General features: G+C 34.1%; 1 protein-coding gene across 4 annotated transcripts in view; it reads left to right on the top strand.

The window, feature by feature from the left end:
- KLHL28 (kelch like family member 28) overlaps positions 1-13,351 on the top strand; it is a 39,758-nt gene extending 26,407 nt beyond the window's left edge. For all 4 annotated transcript variants that reach the window (XM_012456294.3, XM_012456293.3, XM_012456295.3 and 1 more), the window contains 3 exons: positions 3,227-3,670; positions 6,502-6,710; positions 8,797-13,351. In XM_012456294.3, the coding sequence (XP_012311717.1) occupies positions 3,227-3,670; positions 6,502-6,710; positions 8,797-8,960 (817 nt within the window). In that variant the 3' untranslated portion in view covers positions 8,961-13,351. The remainder of the gene's footprint in view (positions 1-3,226; positions 3,671-6,501; positions 6,711-8,796) is intronic.
- Positions 13,352-13,895: the final 544 nt, after the last annotated feature.

Genomic DNA, 13,895 nt, shown 5'->3' with positions numbered 1-13,895 from the left:
ATCTGAGTAGCAGACTATGACTAGAGAAACCTACATACTCATTTTAACTGGTCTCACATGGGGCCTTCAGCACTCCCCTCTACTTTTATCTAATCAGTTTATTATTTGACTCCCTCATGTCTCACACTTTCTGCTCTCCTAAAAACATCCAAAACCCATTTCCCTTACCTGTTATTCTACTGAAAAGATGGACGCAACCAGAAGAGAACTACCTCATCTTCCTAACACCAAATCTGCTGACTTATTTCTAAGACCATCCCTTCCACTTCTCTACTTATTTCACTAGATTTCATTCACTTCCCATTACACAAGACTTTGCTCTTCCATTTATCCTATCTCTCTCCTGTATCATCACCTTCCCCCTCTCTCCCTCTGTACTGTATGTATCATTACCATCTGCATGCAAACACATTCTAGTTTAAGCTTCCAGATTAAATTAGTCCTTTCTGGTCCCCATGGTCTTTCTCTGCTCCACTTCATAGCTATCTCCTCATATTTATTTTACTCATTATAGTAAAAATCATTGGAAAATTGTCTATACCCCCTGTTTTCACTTCCTTATCTCCCATTCTCTTTTAGACCTTGTTAGGGTCAAAGTATTCCATGATATATCATTTCATCAAATTCATAATTTTTAAAACAAATATTATAACAACTGTCTCTAAACAGGAATTCAGTAACTATTAAGTGAATGAATATAACTTGATTATACTGGATAGAGGACTTTTTTTTATGCTGTTATGTTATTGAGTTGGGGGACATTAGCTACTTTCTCCCAACTTTTGGAGGATAAAGAAGCATATATATGTTGTTGATGTTTGTTTGTTTGTTTGCAGAAGAGCAATTTATTAGAGAGAGAGAAAAGACAGCTCCCATGCTGTTGTGGGAGGGGAACCCAGAGAGGGAAATCAGCTGAAGTTTTAGCCCTTGAGTTGTTCCCTCCCCATTCATGTTCTCGTCCAATGAGGAGTTCTTTCAAACTTCCTCTGGAGTGATTGATCTTTGACTCTGATACCGGATTGGCTACTTGTTCTACAACCCTATATTGCAGAGTCCCCTTCTTCCAGAGCTTTCTGTGGGAATTTGGGACTAAAGAGCCCCATCTTGCTTTCCCGCAAGCAGGAAGATCAGACAAAGAATGTTACCTGGCCCACATGGAGGAGGTGCTCTAAGATCCCCAGCTGCCTCAGTGGGGAGCCGGGAAATTCCTGCGTTTGAAACCCCTCCCCTAGCAGACCCGGGGAGAGAAGTTTCTTTAACACAGTCCCTCAATCTCTGCTCTGAACAGGAAAGTCCAACTGCTGTTGGGACACAGGCCTCGATATCTCTCTAACTACTTCCTGCTGAATTGGAGGATAGAAGGGGCCCTGCAGTTGAGGTTTCCTCCAGAGGGGAGTCTTTCAGGGGTGCAGGTCAACCCAGAGGTGCATGATATAACTTATGAGCCAGGGACATCTGGAGATCCATTTGCAGGACCATTTGTAGCCTCAAATTCACTCTGAAGTCTGATGTCTTCTGGCTGGCTTGTCAACAGATGTTACTGGGGGAGTACCCAGCTGGTAGGTTCTTGGCCTCTCTAACCCCGAAGAATGGGGAAAGGGGCCCCGGAGACGCGGTGAGTTTGCTGTCCGAACAAAGTCGTGGACCCAAAGAGTTTTGTGGAAGAGCAACTTAGACAGAGAGAGAGAGAGAGAAGGCAGCACCCACGCTGTTGTGGGAGGGGAACTCGGAGAGGGAAATCCCTTTTTTTAAAAAAAGGTTAATTTTAATTCAGCCTCAACAAGCAAGCAGAAAAGTGAGAAAGCTAACTGTATTAGCAGACACAGATGTACCAAATGTAAAACAGTGGGTTATTAACAGAACCATTTACTTGTGTGTATGTGTGTGTGTGTGTGTGTGTGTGTGTGTGTATACATGCAAAGATTATATAGTATATAGGTATAGGTGCAGGGTGTCAAGAATAAATACTCAAGTACTATCAGCCAGCTTCACAGACTATTAACAGTACTTTTGAAGTCCCCCTGTGTCCCTCCTTGCTGCCACTTCCCTTCTTCTGGAAGTAACCACTGCCCTGAATTTTTATGAACTATTCCCTTGCTTTTCATATAATTTTGCCACATATCAAATGTGCCCTGACATATTGTTAGGTTTTGCACATTTTAATATAAATGCAATAATAGATGTTATTCACAGATGTTTTTTCACTGAACAATGTTTGTGAAATTCATCCGTGAGACTGCATGAAGAAATGGTTCACTTAATTGAAATGTGATGTTATATCGTGTGCGAGCATAATACACTTTATCTTTCTACGATAAAAATTTTAATTTTAAATATTAAAGTGTTACATGCACACAGAAAAATGTACAAATCCCAAATGTACAGCTCAGTGAATTACCACAAAGTAAACATTACAAACCAATTCAAGAAATAGAGTATGACCAACACTCAGAAGCCACCCTTGAACTCCCTTCTTATCCTCCCTAAAGGTGACCACTATCATTCGTAATCCAGAGATTCACTTGACTTGTTTTTGAACTTAATTGGTATCCTTTTGAATTTGGCTTTTTTTCTCTACACTATGTGTGTAAGATTCCCCCAGCGACAGGTAGCTGTAGTCTGTTCCTTTTCACTGCCATATAGTATTCTCTTGTATGATATGGCACAATTTATCCATTTTATAGTGAATGAACATTTGGATTGTTTCCACTTTAGAGCTGTTACAAATAATACTGTAGTAAACAATCTTGTACATATACGTATGCATGCTTTCTCTTCAGTAGAGTTGCTCAGACAGGACACATGAAGTACACTTTATTTGACTGTTCTCCTTTTGGTGGATGATTGCGTTGTGCTGCTGTGAACATTTCTGTATATGTGTCTAAATGCAAAACTGACTGTAATAGACATTCAGAAGAGTAGATACATAGGAATGTAATTACTGAGTCAGGAAACATGTATCTTCAACAATTTTAGTTAAGGTCAAATTGTTTTCCAGAGTAATTTGTACAAGCTTACACTCTCACCAATGGAGTATGCATTTCTTGCTACACATTCTTGTCAACAGTTATTATCTGACTTTACATTTTTTGCCACTTTGGAAGATATGTCTTGGTTTATTGTGGTTTTAATTTTTGTGTCCCTGATTACTAATAAGATTAAACACATCTGTCTTTATGGGCCACTGTGGTTTTTAAATTTTAATTTTTTTCTGCTTATTCTTTAGTGTGGAGATGTACTTTCCTCAAAATGACTCTTGGATTGGTTTGGCACCCCTAAACATTCCTCGCTATGAATTTGGAATATGCGTTTTAGACCAAAAAGTATATGTTATAGGTGGTATTGAAACTAATGTGCGTCCCGGCATCACTATCAGAAAACATGAAAATTCAGTAGAATGCTGGAATCCTGATACAAATACTTGGACTTCTCTAGAGAGAATGAATGAAAGCCGAAGTACTCTTGGAGTAGTAGTACTTGCAGGAGAACTTTATGCCTTAGGTGGTTATGATGGACAATCTTATTTACAATCTGTAGAGAAATATATTCCCAAAATAAGAAAATGGCAACCTGTGGCACCAATGACTACAACAAGAAGTTGTTTTGCTGCAGCTGTATTGGATGGAATGATATATGCCATTGGTGGGTATGGTCCTGCCCACATGAACAGGTATTTAATAATTAAATCATGTGTTTGTGGATTTGTAAAAGTCTCATTAGCAATGATTTCTGAGTTTTAAACAATTTGTGTATATGAATTAACTTCCGGCATTTGGGAAACTTAATCTGCTCTATAGGATATAATTGTAATTATTTTACATGGGAATTTAATACAAACCTAACAATCAAATCCCTTTCATTAAATTTTACGTTCTTTCAGTGTAAATAGACTAGATTTTAAAACTCAGAAACCTAAAAATAATATGAAGTTAGACAACTTTAGATTTTGTGTGGTGTCTGTGTCTGTGTGTATATATACACACATGTACGTATATATATTATATATATACACATGTACGTATATATATTATGTGTATATATAATATATACATGTATATATAATTATTCATAATTATATACATATACATGTATATTATATATAATATATTCATATATAATACATACATTATATGTTATATATTATAATATGTTATAAATATATACATAATATATTATATATTATATATAATATATACATGTATATATTATATATATGTGCACAGTGTGTAAACTTTTATTGTATTGCTTAATAGAATAAAGAAGTGGAAATTTAATTCCTATATGTCTATACAATATTATAACCCCTCATATACTTAAAACCTTATTTAAATATTCCTTTCTGAATTCTTATTTTGTAATCATACATGTATCATTAGGTATTTGACTTGTGCTGGAGTTTAAATTTGTGATATCTGTATTGTGTAGTATTATCTGAATAAAAGAAAAAATAAAAGTGAAGTAACTGGTTATATGGGAAATTAATCATAATTCTGAACCTTTATTGAAAATTGATGTTCCAGAGATTTTATCTTTGGCCAGGTGTGATGGCTTACACCTGTAATCCCAACACTTTGGGAGGTTGATATCGGAGGATTGCTTGAGCCCAGGAGGTTAAGGCTGCAGTGAGCCTTGATTGCACTGCTACACTTCAGCCTGGGCAACAGAATGAAACCCTGTCTCAAAAAGAAAAAAGAAAAGATTTTATTTTAAATAGTAATTTAAGTGGTTTGTGTTATTTTGATTGTGAGTATTTTGATGAGCAAGCATACAGTCAGCCCTCCGTATCCACGGGTTCCATATCCACAGATTTAACTGTGGATAAGAAAATATTTGAAAAAGTTTACAATAATAAAAAACAAACGAAAAATAATGCAGTATAATAGCTATTTGCATAGTATTATAAGTAATCTAGAGATGATTTACAGTATACAAGAAGGTATATATAGGTTATATGCAAATATTGCACTATTTTATATAAGGAAATTGAGCAACTGCAGATTTTGGTATCCTTGGGATGGGGTGGATCATGGAACCAATCATCTGCAACTGCCGAGGTTTGTTGACTGAGACAGTGATGGCACAACAGCATTTCATCTGTAAATTTTTACTTCTATTTAAGCCAAAGTTTTCCTTTTTTTTTTTTTTTGCCTTAAAGGAAAAATATTTGGGACATAGACATGCATTTCTATTATTTGAAAAACTTCTGGCCAAAATTTATAAGCTAAAAGGTTAAGTATTTTAAATTTGATGCTCTTGGAGGTCTTGCTGCAGTTCATCAACTCTTTGGTAATTTTGGTGTAATGGATTCTATCCTGGAGTTCTTTCAAGAACATCGTTACCCAGTCTCTATTATGAACTCCAGAATGGTGTAACAGCTTCTCAAATGCTTAAGTTTTTTTCAGGAAATTAGGTTACGGCCAGAACAAGCCCAACAATCTCACCTCTGTACCTTTGTGCCCCTTCAGGGCAAACCATAGTCTTAAACAGCTGCTAGAATTTTCTAGGGTAGCCTTTTTGAAAATTCTAATTTAATTTGGATTCCATAATACAGCTTGGATATGCCACAGGTTCTCTGGAACACAGTCTTGACTCAAACTCCTGAGTACTCCTTTTTTAAAAAATTCTTTTTCTTTTTTTTTAACTGTCTTGATCAAGTTCTAAAATTCCTGAGTACTCCTAAATCACCCTGAGATAATTAGGATTAGCCAGTTTGTACTATGCATCTACAGTAATTGCTTTGCAGTAAACCACATGAATTATCCTGTGAGAAATAAAAAATGTTTTTTTCTTTTCCCCCTTCTCTTCCTCTTCCTTTTCCCTTAACTGTATAGAAGATCCTAAAAACCTCTGTATTCTAGCCAGGCATGGTGACTTGTACCTTTAGTCCTAGCTACTCAGGAGGCTGAGACAGAAAGATCATGTTAGCCCTGGAATTTGAGGTTGCAGTGAGCTATAATTGTGTCACTGCACTCCAGCCTAGGTGACAGAACAAGACCTGTCTCTAAAATAAATAAATAAAATTTAGAAACAAAAACCAAATCTGTATTCAATTACTGGTTTTCAAAGTCACATGCATACTCATTTGACTTTATTCTTCCATGAATCCCTTGAAGCTGTACTATCCTCATTTTTGCAGGTAAGAGGAAATGACTTGTTCAAGATTACACAGATCCACAGTAGTAGAGCTAAGGTTCATTCAGCCCTAGGTATACAGAATTAGTACTTGAACCCAGGTCTTCTGACTCTTAAGTTCTATGCTCTTAATAGACTTTGCTACTTGTACAATATAATGGAATAGGATGTGAAATTGCACCCTGTTTACAAGGTAAGATTTTATCCTTGTAATCTTATCAGCAAAACCTAAGCATTTGTGGCAGACTACTTTTGTTTAATATCTATTATGTGAACTTTTAAGGCTCTAGTGGGTTTTAGTTTTGCTTTGGCAGGAAGAATGATATGAAAGATCTGTAAATTAATTATTTTTTTAAAAAATATTTGCAGTGTGGAGCGTTATGATCCAAGTAAGGACTCCTGGGAGATGGTTGCATCCATGGCAGATAAAAGAATTCACTTTGGCGTGGGTGTCATGCTAGGCTTTATTTTTGTGGTGGGTGGACATAATGGAGTCTCACATTTGTCAAGCATTGAAAGATATGATCCTCATCAAAATCAGTGGACTGTGTGTAGACCGATGAAAGAACCTAGAACAGGTAATAATAATTTATTAATTTCTAAACATATAAGGTAGTTTTTTCTATAATGATGTGATCGGAGTAATAGTTCCTTGGAATATAACAGCAGGGATATTACTTGTCCAGAAAAAATAAAAACTTTTGTGTGGTAAACTTGAAAGACAAGTAGCTAGACAAAATTATATACATTTCTTTATTGTGACTTGTGTATGCCAATGTGCAGATTGTTGTTTCTCAAACTTGGTGAATGCATTTTGGGAAATGCTTATGCTAAAGTGTGTACTTATAGAAGCTATTTTTGTCCATCTATCAGAGGTCATCTTTTCACATGTTACATACATACAATCCTTGGATTGTTCTGTTTTGTTTTCTATTGTATATCACTAATCTGTATGTTCACTTTCAAATGTTCTTTCTTCCCCAAGGAGTATAGTTGATCAAAAAGGGTTGCATTTCAGAGTTCCTAGAAAGAAAAAACAAATCCACCTTTGTGGTTCAGGAGAAATTGTTATCTTTGAACTTAAACTCATCACATCATTTTACGGGAAAGATTTTAAGTTACTGATGGAAATGCTTTAGAGAGCACTCCTCATACAGGTTGGCTGTCCTATCCAAAATGCTTAGGACCAGAAGTGTTTCAGATTTTGGATTTGAGATTTTGGAATATTTGCATTATACTTACCAGGTTGAGCATGCCAAGTTCACAAATCTAAAGTGTGAAATGCTTAAGTGAACACTTCCTTTGAGCAACAAAAAGTTTCAGATGTTGGGCCAGGCACGGTGGCTCACGCATATAATCCTAGCACTTTGGGAGGCCGAGATGGGAGGATCACTTGAGGTCAGGACTTTGAGACCAGCCTGGGCAACATGGTGAAACCCCATCTGTACTAAAAAGGCAAAATTAACCTCGAATGTGGCACATGCTGTAGTGTCACCTACTCAGGAGACTGAGGCACAAGAATTGCTTGAACCGAGGTCATGCCACTGCACCCTAACCTGGGAGATAGAGCAAGACTCTATCTCAAAAAAAAAAAAAGTTTCAGATGTTGGAGCACTTTGGATTTCATATTTTTGGATATTGGACATTCAACCTGTATTTATGATGAAAGAAACTCTTGAAACAAACATGCAAGAGAAACTGAAAGGACAAACTGAAATGAGCTATTTTACTGTTTACTATAATTTGTGCCTTTAGTATCCTTGAGAGGGAAAGTCATAGAAACAATGAGAATTTAAAAATTGGTAGTAAACTGTTTCTTTTTAGAATGATATCTGATAATATCTAAAGTAGAATTTTTAGAAGCATAAATTATTTAATATATTTTAAATCTTTCAATGTATTTGAAAACCTCATAAAATGATTCTTCTAGAATGAAATGAAATTTAAAGAAAAAAGGAAGAAAGCCTATGGAAAGATAGACTCCATTCTCCTGTAGTGAAGGGAATGGAAGAGTAGGATTAGAGAGGAAAGGTAAAGGAAGATTTCAACTCTTAACTTGATTTTATTTTCGTTTTGTTGAGCCAGACAGAAGTGCAGTGAAATAGTCATAGCTCACTGCAGCCTCAAACTTTTGGCCTCCAGTGATCCTCCCACCTCAGTAACTCTTACTTTTATTTTAAGGATTACCTTTTTCCAGCAAACACATATTGCTACAGTAGGCCCCCCATACCCACAGGGATATGTTCCAAGACCCCCAGTGGACTGAAACTGCAGATAATACCAAACACAATATATGTAATGTTTTTTCCTATATATATATATTTATGGCAAAATTTAGTTTGTGAATTAGGCACAGTAAGAGATTAACAACAATAACAGAATAGAACAGTTGTAACAATGTACTATAATAAAAGTTATGTGGATGTGGTCTCCCTCAAAATATCTTACTGTACATTACTCCCTATTTTCTAGTCATGGTTGACTGCAGGAAGGCATGGAAAGCAAAAACTCAGATAAGGGGAGGACTGGTGTATATTGCTTGTATAATTAATAATTGTTAAAATGTATTTTAAGAAAACATTAAAATACAAATTTATTTTTAGTGAGAAAAAGTCTACTTCATGGTTAACATGTTTCTTTCTTCTTTTTATCAACCTTTCCTAGGAGTTGGTGCTGCTGTAATCGATAACTACCTTTATGTAGTTGGTGGTCACTCAGGGTCTTCCTATCTGAATACAGTGCAGAAATATGATCCTATCTCAGATACGTGGCTGGATGCAGCTGGTATGATATACTGTCGCTGCAACTTTGGCTTAACTGCACTTTGACAAGTGTGAACTCTTGGCAATAGTATGGTGGTGAAACTTGTACTGCATGAACGGATGGCCCAGTTTTCTGAAACCCACAAGCTGCATTGCTTTCTTTTTAACTTGAAGTAGCATGAAGACTCAGAGTTTTGCTGGGTACTTTTAATTGACAAGTAGTTTTGGTTGCTCTTGATTACACAGTAAATCAATAATCAAAAAGAAAAAATAAGTAAAGACCTTGCCAATTGAATTGTGCACTTCCCCCTAAGACTGAGATATACTAGTTTTATATTCATAAGTGTCCGTGTAGAGAAAAACTTGCTGCTTTTTTTTCTTTTTTTTAAATTTTAGTTCTTTTTCCCTGATACCATGATTTATTAGGATGAGCGATGCTTTAGGTGCTGGAGTATATTGAATGAATGGGCAGAGTGCTGATACTGCTTCTGAGATGTAAATTCCTATGCTTCACATTTTTTATTTCTTTTAAAACAAATAAAGGGCTGCTTTTTATTTTGGTACTTTTAAGGGTTGTAAATAACATGCCATAGGGAGTCATCTGAATACTCTTCCTGCTAAATGGTTTTAGGGCTAGGGATGTAATAAATTTTTAAGACAATTGCTTTTATTATGATATTTGGGGCCCTATTTTAGGAAGTCAGATAAATTTGCTGTTTATGCCTTTTGTATATGGGCAGGTTAACATTGGATGAATTTAATTACCTATCTATGCTATGGTTAGCATGGATAGGAGTTAAGTATATCAGTTGTTTCAGTTTTTCTTCAGTAGTACAGCAGGCCTCCCAGTGCTGATGTAAATATTTGAGCAGTGTTTAGTACCATTCTTAGTGCATATTAATTTTTTTCATATATCCTTACAATAATTTTAATTTTTTTAAGATCTTTGCTTTTTCAAAGTGTTCAGATAAAAAAAATGGTGCTAATTGTAGGATTTATAACAAGGCTATAACTGATGTCCTTTTGGATGTTCAGTATGAGATATGCATGACATGTTTTGATAGTCTTTTGCATTTTTAATGGCTTGATTCATTTGTGCTTATTAAAATTGTTAGTGATTACACTAATGTTAACATCCAAAAATCATCAAAATGGCCTATGTTATGCTTTACATGGTTTCTGAATAGTGATTTAAAGAAAGTTACACTTTTGATCTTCTTCTTATGCTAAATATTACATGACCTTCTTGAAAAAAGAAATATATGCATTAAATATAAAGCACTAGGCAGTTATGTATTACTTTGTACATTTCTTTAGGTAACTGAATATTTTAGTGTTATTGAGGAAAACTGGAACTCAATGTTTACTTGAGTAATGGTTCTAAGTTGAGTTCTACTTTGATTAAAGAAATGATCTTTTAAAGCAAAATTGTTTGCTGTAGCCAGTGACAGCTTATTTAAAGGAAGTGGTTAACTTATTTTATTTTAGCATGTTTTAGTAAATGTCTGTTAGTCTTAAATACATTCACTTACATTTTATTACGATGTTGGTACTTGTATTTTGGTACTGTAGTCATTTGGTTTTCTTTTCCTTGATTTTTTTTAACCTGTCTGCAGTCTCCTTATAAAGTTTCTGCAAGACCAATGTATAATTTTTCCTAAGAAAAAAATTCATACTATATTCTTAAGTGCCATAATGTTCTAGACTATTGTTAAGAAGCCATTTGTAATGATAAAACATAGGTTCATTTGTTAGTATATATGTTTATTTCTTGAATACTATAGCCGGGCAATTTACAGTTCTTTGTTCTTCCATAAATTACCAGTTGTAGATTTAAATATATACTACGAAACTATGTAAAATCATTTTTAATCATAAACGTATCATGCTTTATGAATATTTGCACAGATTATAAAACCTTGCAAGTGATTTTTAGTCTCTTCTAATTTAGAACTCAACAGGAGCAACTAATACAATTGATAGTCTGAGTATTTTCTATGTTGCTTGTTTGAATAACATAATAATATATAGCAATAACTTTTTCATTGATTTGAATAAATCTATTACATAGAAATAGGTGCACTATTGTGGTTGGCCCAGATTTTATTTAAAGAAAACCAATTTAAAATAGATTCATCACATATTTAGTTTTAAATCCCCAATTTAGTTTTCTTTGTTTATATCAATCTAATTACTAAATATATCCTATTATACTATTTTTAATCCGCTATTCCCTAAAGTTAAGAGAATTTGAAAGACTATAGAAAATGATTTTAATTATAAACACATCTATTCTATACATTGTATTTTAATAATGTTTTACTCATGTAACATCTCCACTATCAAATTATTGTATAATCATTTGATAAATTAGATCAAAAACATATACTGGTCATTGTTTTTGAAAAATCTAAATTTCATCTTGAGGAAGACTAAATGTGAAACACTTGGGCAGTAGTAGGAGCCATACACCAGTGGATCACGAAAATCTGTGAAGGGAAGAGAAAAAATGTTCAAAATTTAGAGGTATATTTCTTTTAGAGTTGCTTAACCTACTTTACTATTCATAACAACCAGAGCTACTAATCTGTCCTGACAACTAATTTGTTTACATTAGAGCTTTCTTTTACAAATTTGTGAGAAGTTTCATTATGAACACTGCTGACAAATTGTTAATGTAAAGCCACATGTTTCTAATGTTAAAAAGGATCAAAATGTTTGGTTATAAATCCTCAGGATTAAAAGTATTAGAAATAATTACACATATTCAGGCAAGAAAAGAAAAGCTATTTAAGATTTCCCAGAAATATTTTGGAAAAGAGCAGCACTGGGAAATAGAAATTAATGTAATCAGTTGCAAGATAATTGCCTCCTGTAATTATAATGAGTTAATCTGTTAGACATCTTTGGCTATTCAATATTCATTGGATGTTGTAATAGAATGTAAGTGGCTTTTAATGTAGCTCCAAGGATATTTATAAATTACATGTTATTGCTATTATTGTTTTAAATATGAATGAATATTAAAATACAGGAAGTGGTATCAAGTGATAGGAAAATGGCATTAGGTTTTGAAATTTTATTTAGATAATCTGACACATATGGAAGGTTTACTTTATGTATGAGATATTCTGTTAGATGCTGTGAAAGCTAGAGAGATAAGTAAGATACACTCTTTTTCATTCAAAGAGAGTAAAATATAGTGGGAGAGACCCTAATAACTATTATATTGAAGGATGAATCTTAATTCCTTATCTCTGATGTCATAAGAAGTGATTAGAGACCTAGTTTATGCATAAGCAATTTCTTAGTGTCCATTTAGGTTTTATTGGCATGAAAAAGAAATATTTAAAAACCTAATATTTATGGAACTCCAAATCTAGAATTGGATAATGTATTTTCTAGTAGGAAAACTATAGAAAATTTAAAAATATGTATTTCCTATAGTATCAAGGCTCTGGCTGACATTGAGAGAAATATATGTATATGTGTTTATCTTCAGTTTTGGTGTTGGATTCCTGGTATTGTCACCTAAGTGCTCATTTTCAGGAAAATCAGATTCTACAATAAACACTTACTGCTTAAAGTTCAGTAAACTTGTGATAACCTCATAACCTCTGTAGTCTAAAAGTTAAGAAATTATAAGATGTCAGATGTCAAGTTAACATCCAGTTCTATTTTTTAACTTTTTTTTCCCTTTGTAAACAGCACTTTAATTAGACATGATTTAATTAGATAACAATTATTCTATGGCCGGATATGTAGTGGATTTTCACTTACAGTACATTGATTTGGTGTTGATGCACATTTGAAAAGAGTGAGGAATACAATACATTTTTAATACAATAGGTTTACAAATTTTCCTACTGGTGTGACTATGGAGTCAAATAAAAATCCAGTTTACATCTCTGCAGAGAGAAAAATTGTTATCAGTATGTCTTTTATAGTGTACATCTTTAACTAGAGATAATTTATTGTTAATTTTGTCAAGTTATGTGTAAGTCCCATTTATTTAAAAATACTAAGCAAAAAGTTCCAAGTTTGCCTTAAAATACAAGTGAAATTAAAGAACTGGATGATAATGCCTATATTTTTGCCTTATGAATTGTGCTGTGTATAATAAACCAGCAGCGGTTTTGATTTTAACAGGATTCTGAAATTTTGTAGCTGTAGAGTACTAATATTTGTACTCTCTTGCAAAGAATGTGATCTAGTTGTGGATTATGTTAGTTTAAATGTTTTTTGTATATGTATTTTACCTCTGAACATGTACCTTTTTAGCATCAGGGTTTTATTTTATTTATGTTTACATGGTAAAGTGGCATTTAAGTAGTTGAGAGTTGTATTCTTTTTTTATTTTAAAGGTTATTTGTGTCTATTATTGTGGTAATGTTCTGTAATGATTATGGTTAAATTTCATTTAATGTAAAATGTTTAAATAAAAATGAAAAAATCTACTTTGTGTATGTCATAATTGTGAACTGAACCAAGCTAACTTGGTCATGCTCAACTCTTAGGTTTTTTTGCATAGATAGGTAGTAGCCATAGAGTAGCCACTCCTTTACATCCTCTTTATCAGGTTACAGTAAAAACACGTCTTAGGCCAAATTCTGCCACACATTCAGACGTTTACATTCATAAGTAAACGTCTTATGAATTTTCAAAGAAACATTCATAAGTAAAATTTTTTTTTACTTAGTCTATTCATAAGTAAAACAGGAGCAAAAGAGTTCAGTAAGCCCATTGCAGTCCCAGATTTCTGTCTTTTCAGACTATCATCATCTACTCTACCCAACCTTTTAAGAAAGGTTTAGTCCGGGGGAGGTGGCTCACGCCTGTAATCCCAGCACTTTGGGAGGCCGAGGCGGGCGGATCACAAGGTCAGGAGATTGAGACCATCCTGGCTAACACGGTGAAACCCCGTCTCTACTTAAAAAAAAAAAAAATTAGGCCGGGCGCGGTGGCTCACGCCTGTAATCCCAGCACTTTGGGAGGCCGAGG

This window comes from Aotus nancymaae, unplaced genomic scaffold, assembly GCF_030222135.1.
Source record: "Aotus nancymaae isolate 86718 unplaced genomic scaffold, 86718_ANA_hifiasm-v0.15.2.pri h1tg000062l, whole genome shotgun sequence".
Lineage (NCBI taxonomy): Eukaryota > Metazoa > Chordata > Mammalia > Primates > Aotidae > Aotus > Aotus nancymaae.
This window is presented reverse-complemented; position numbering and strand designations above follow the sequence as displayed.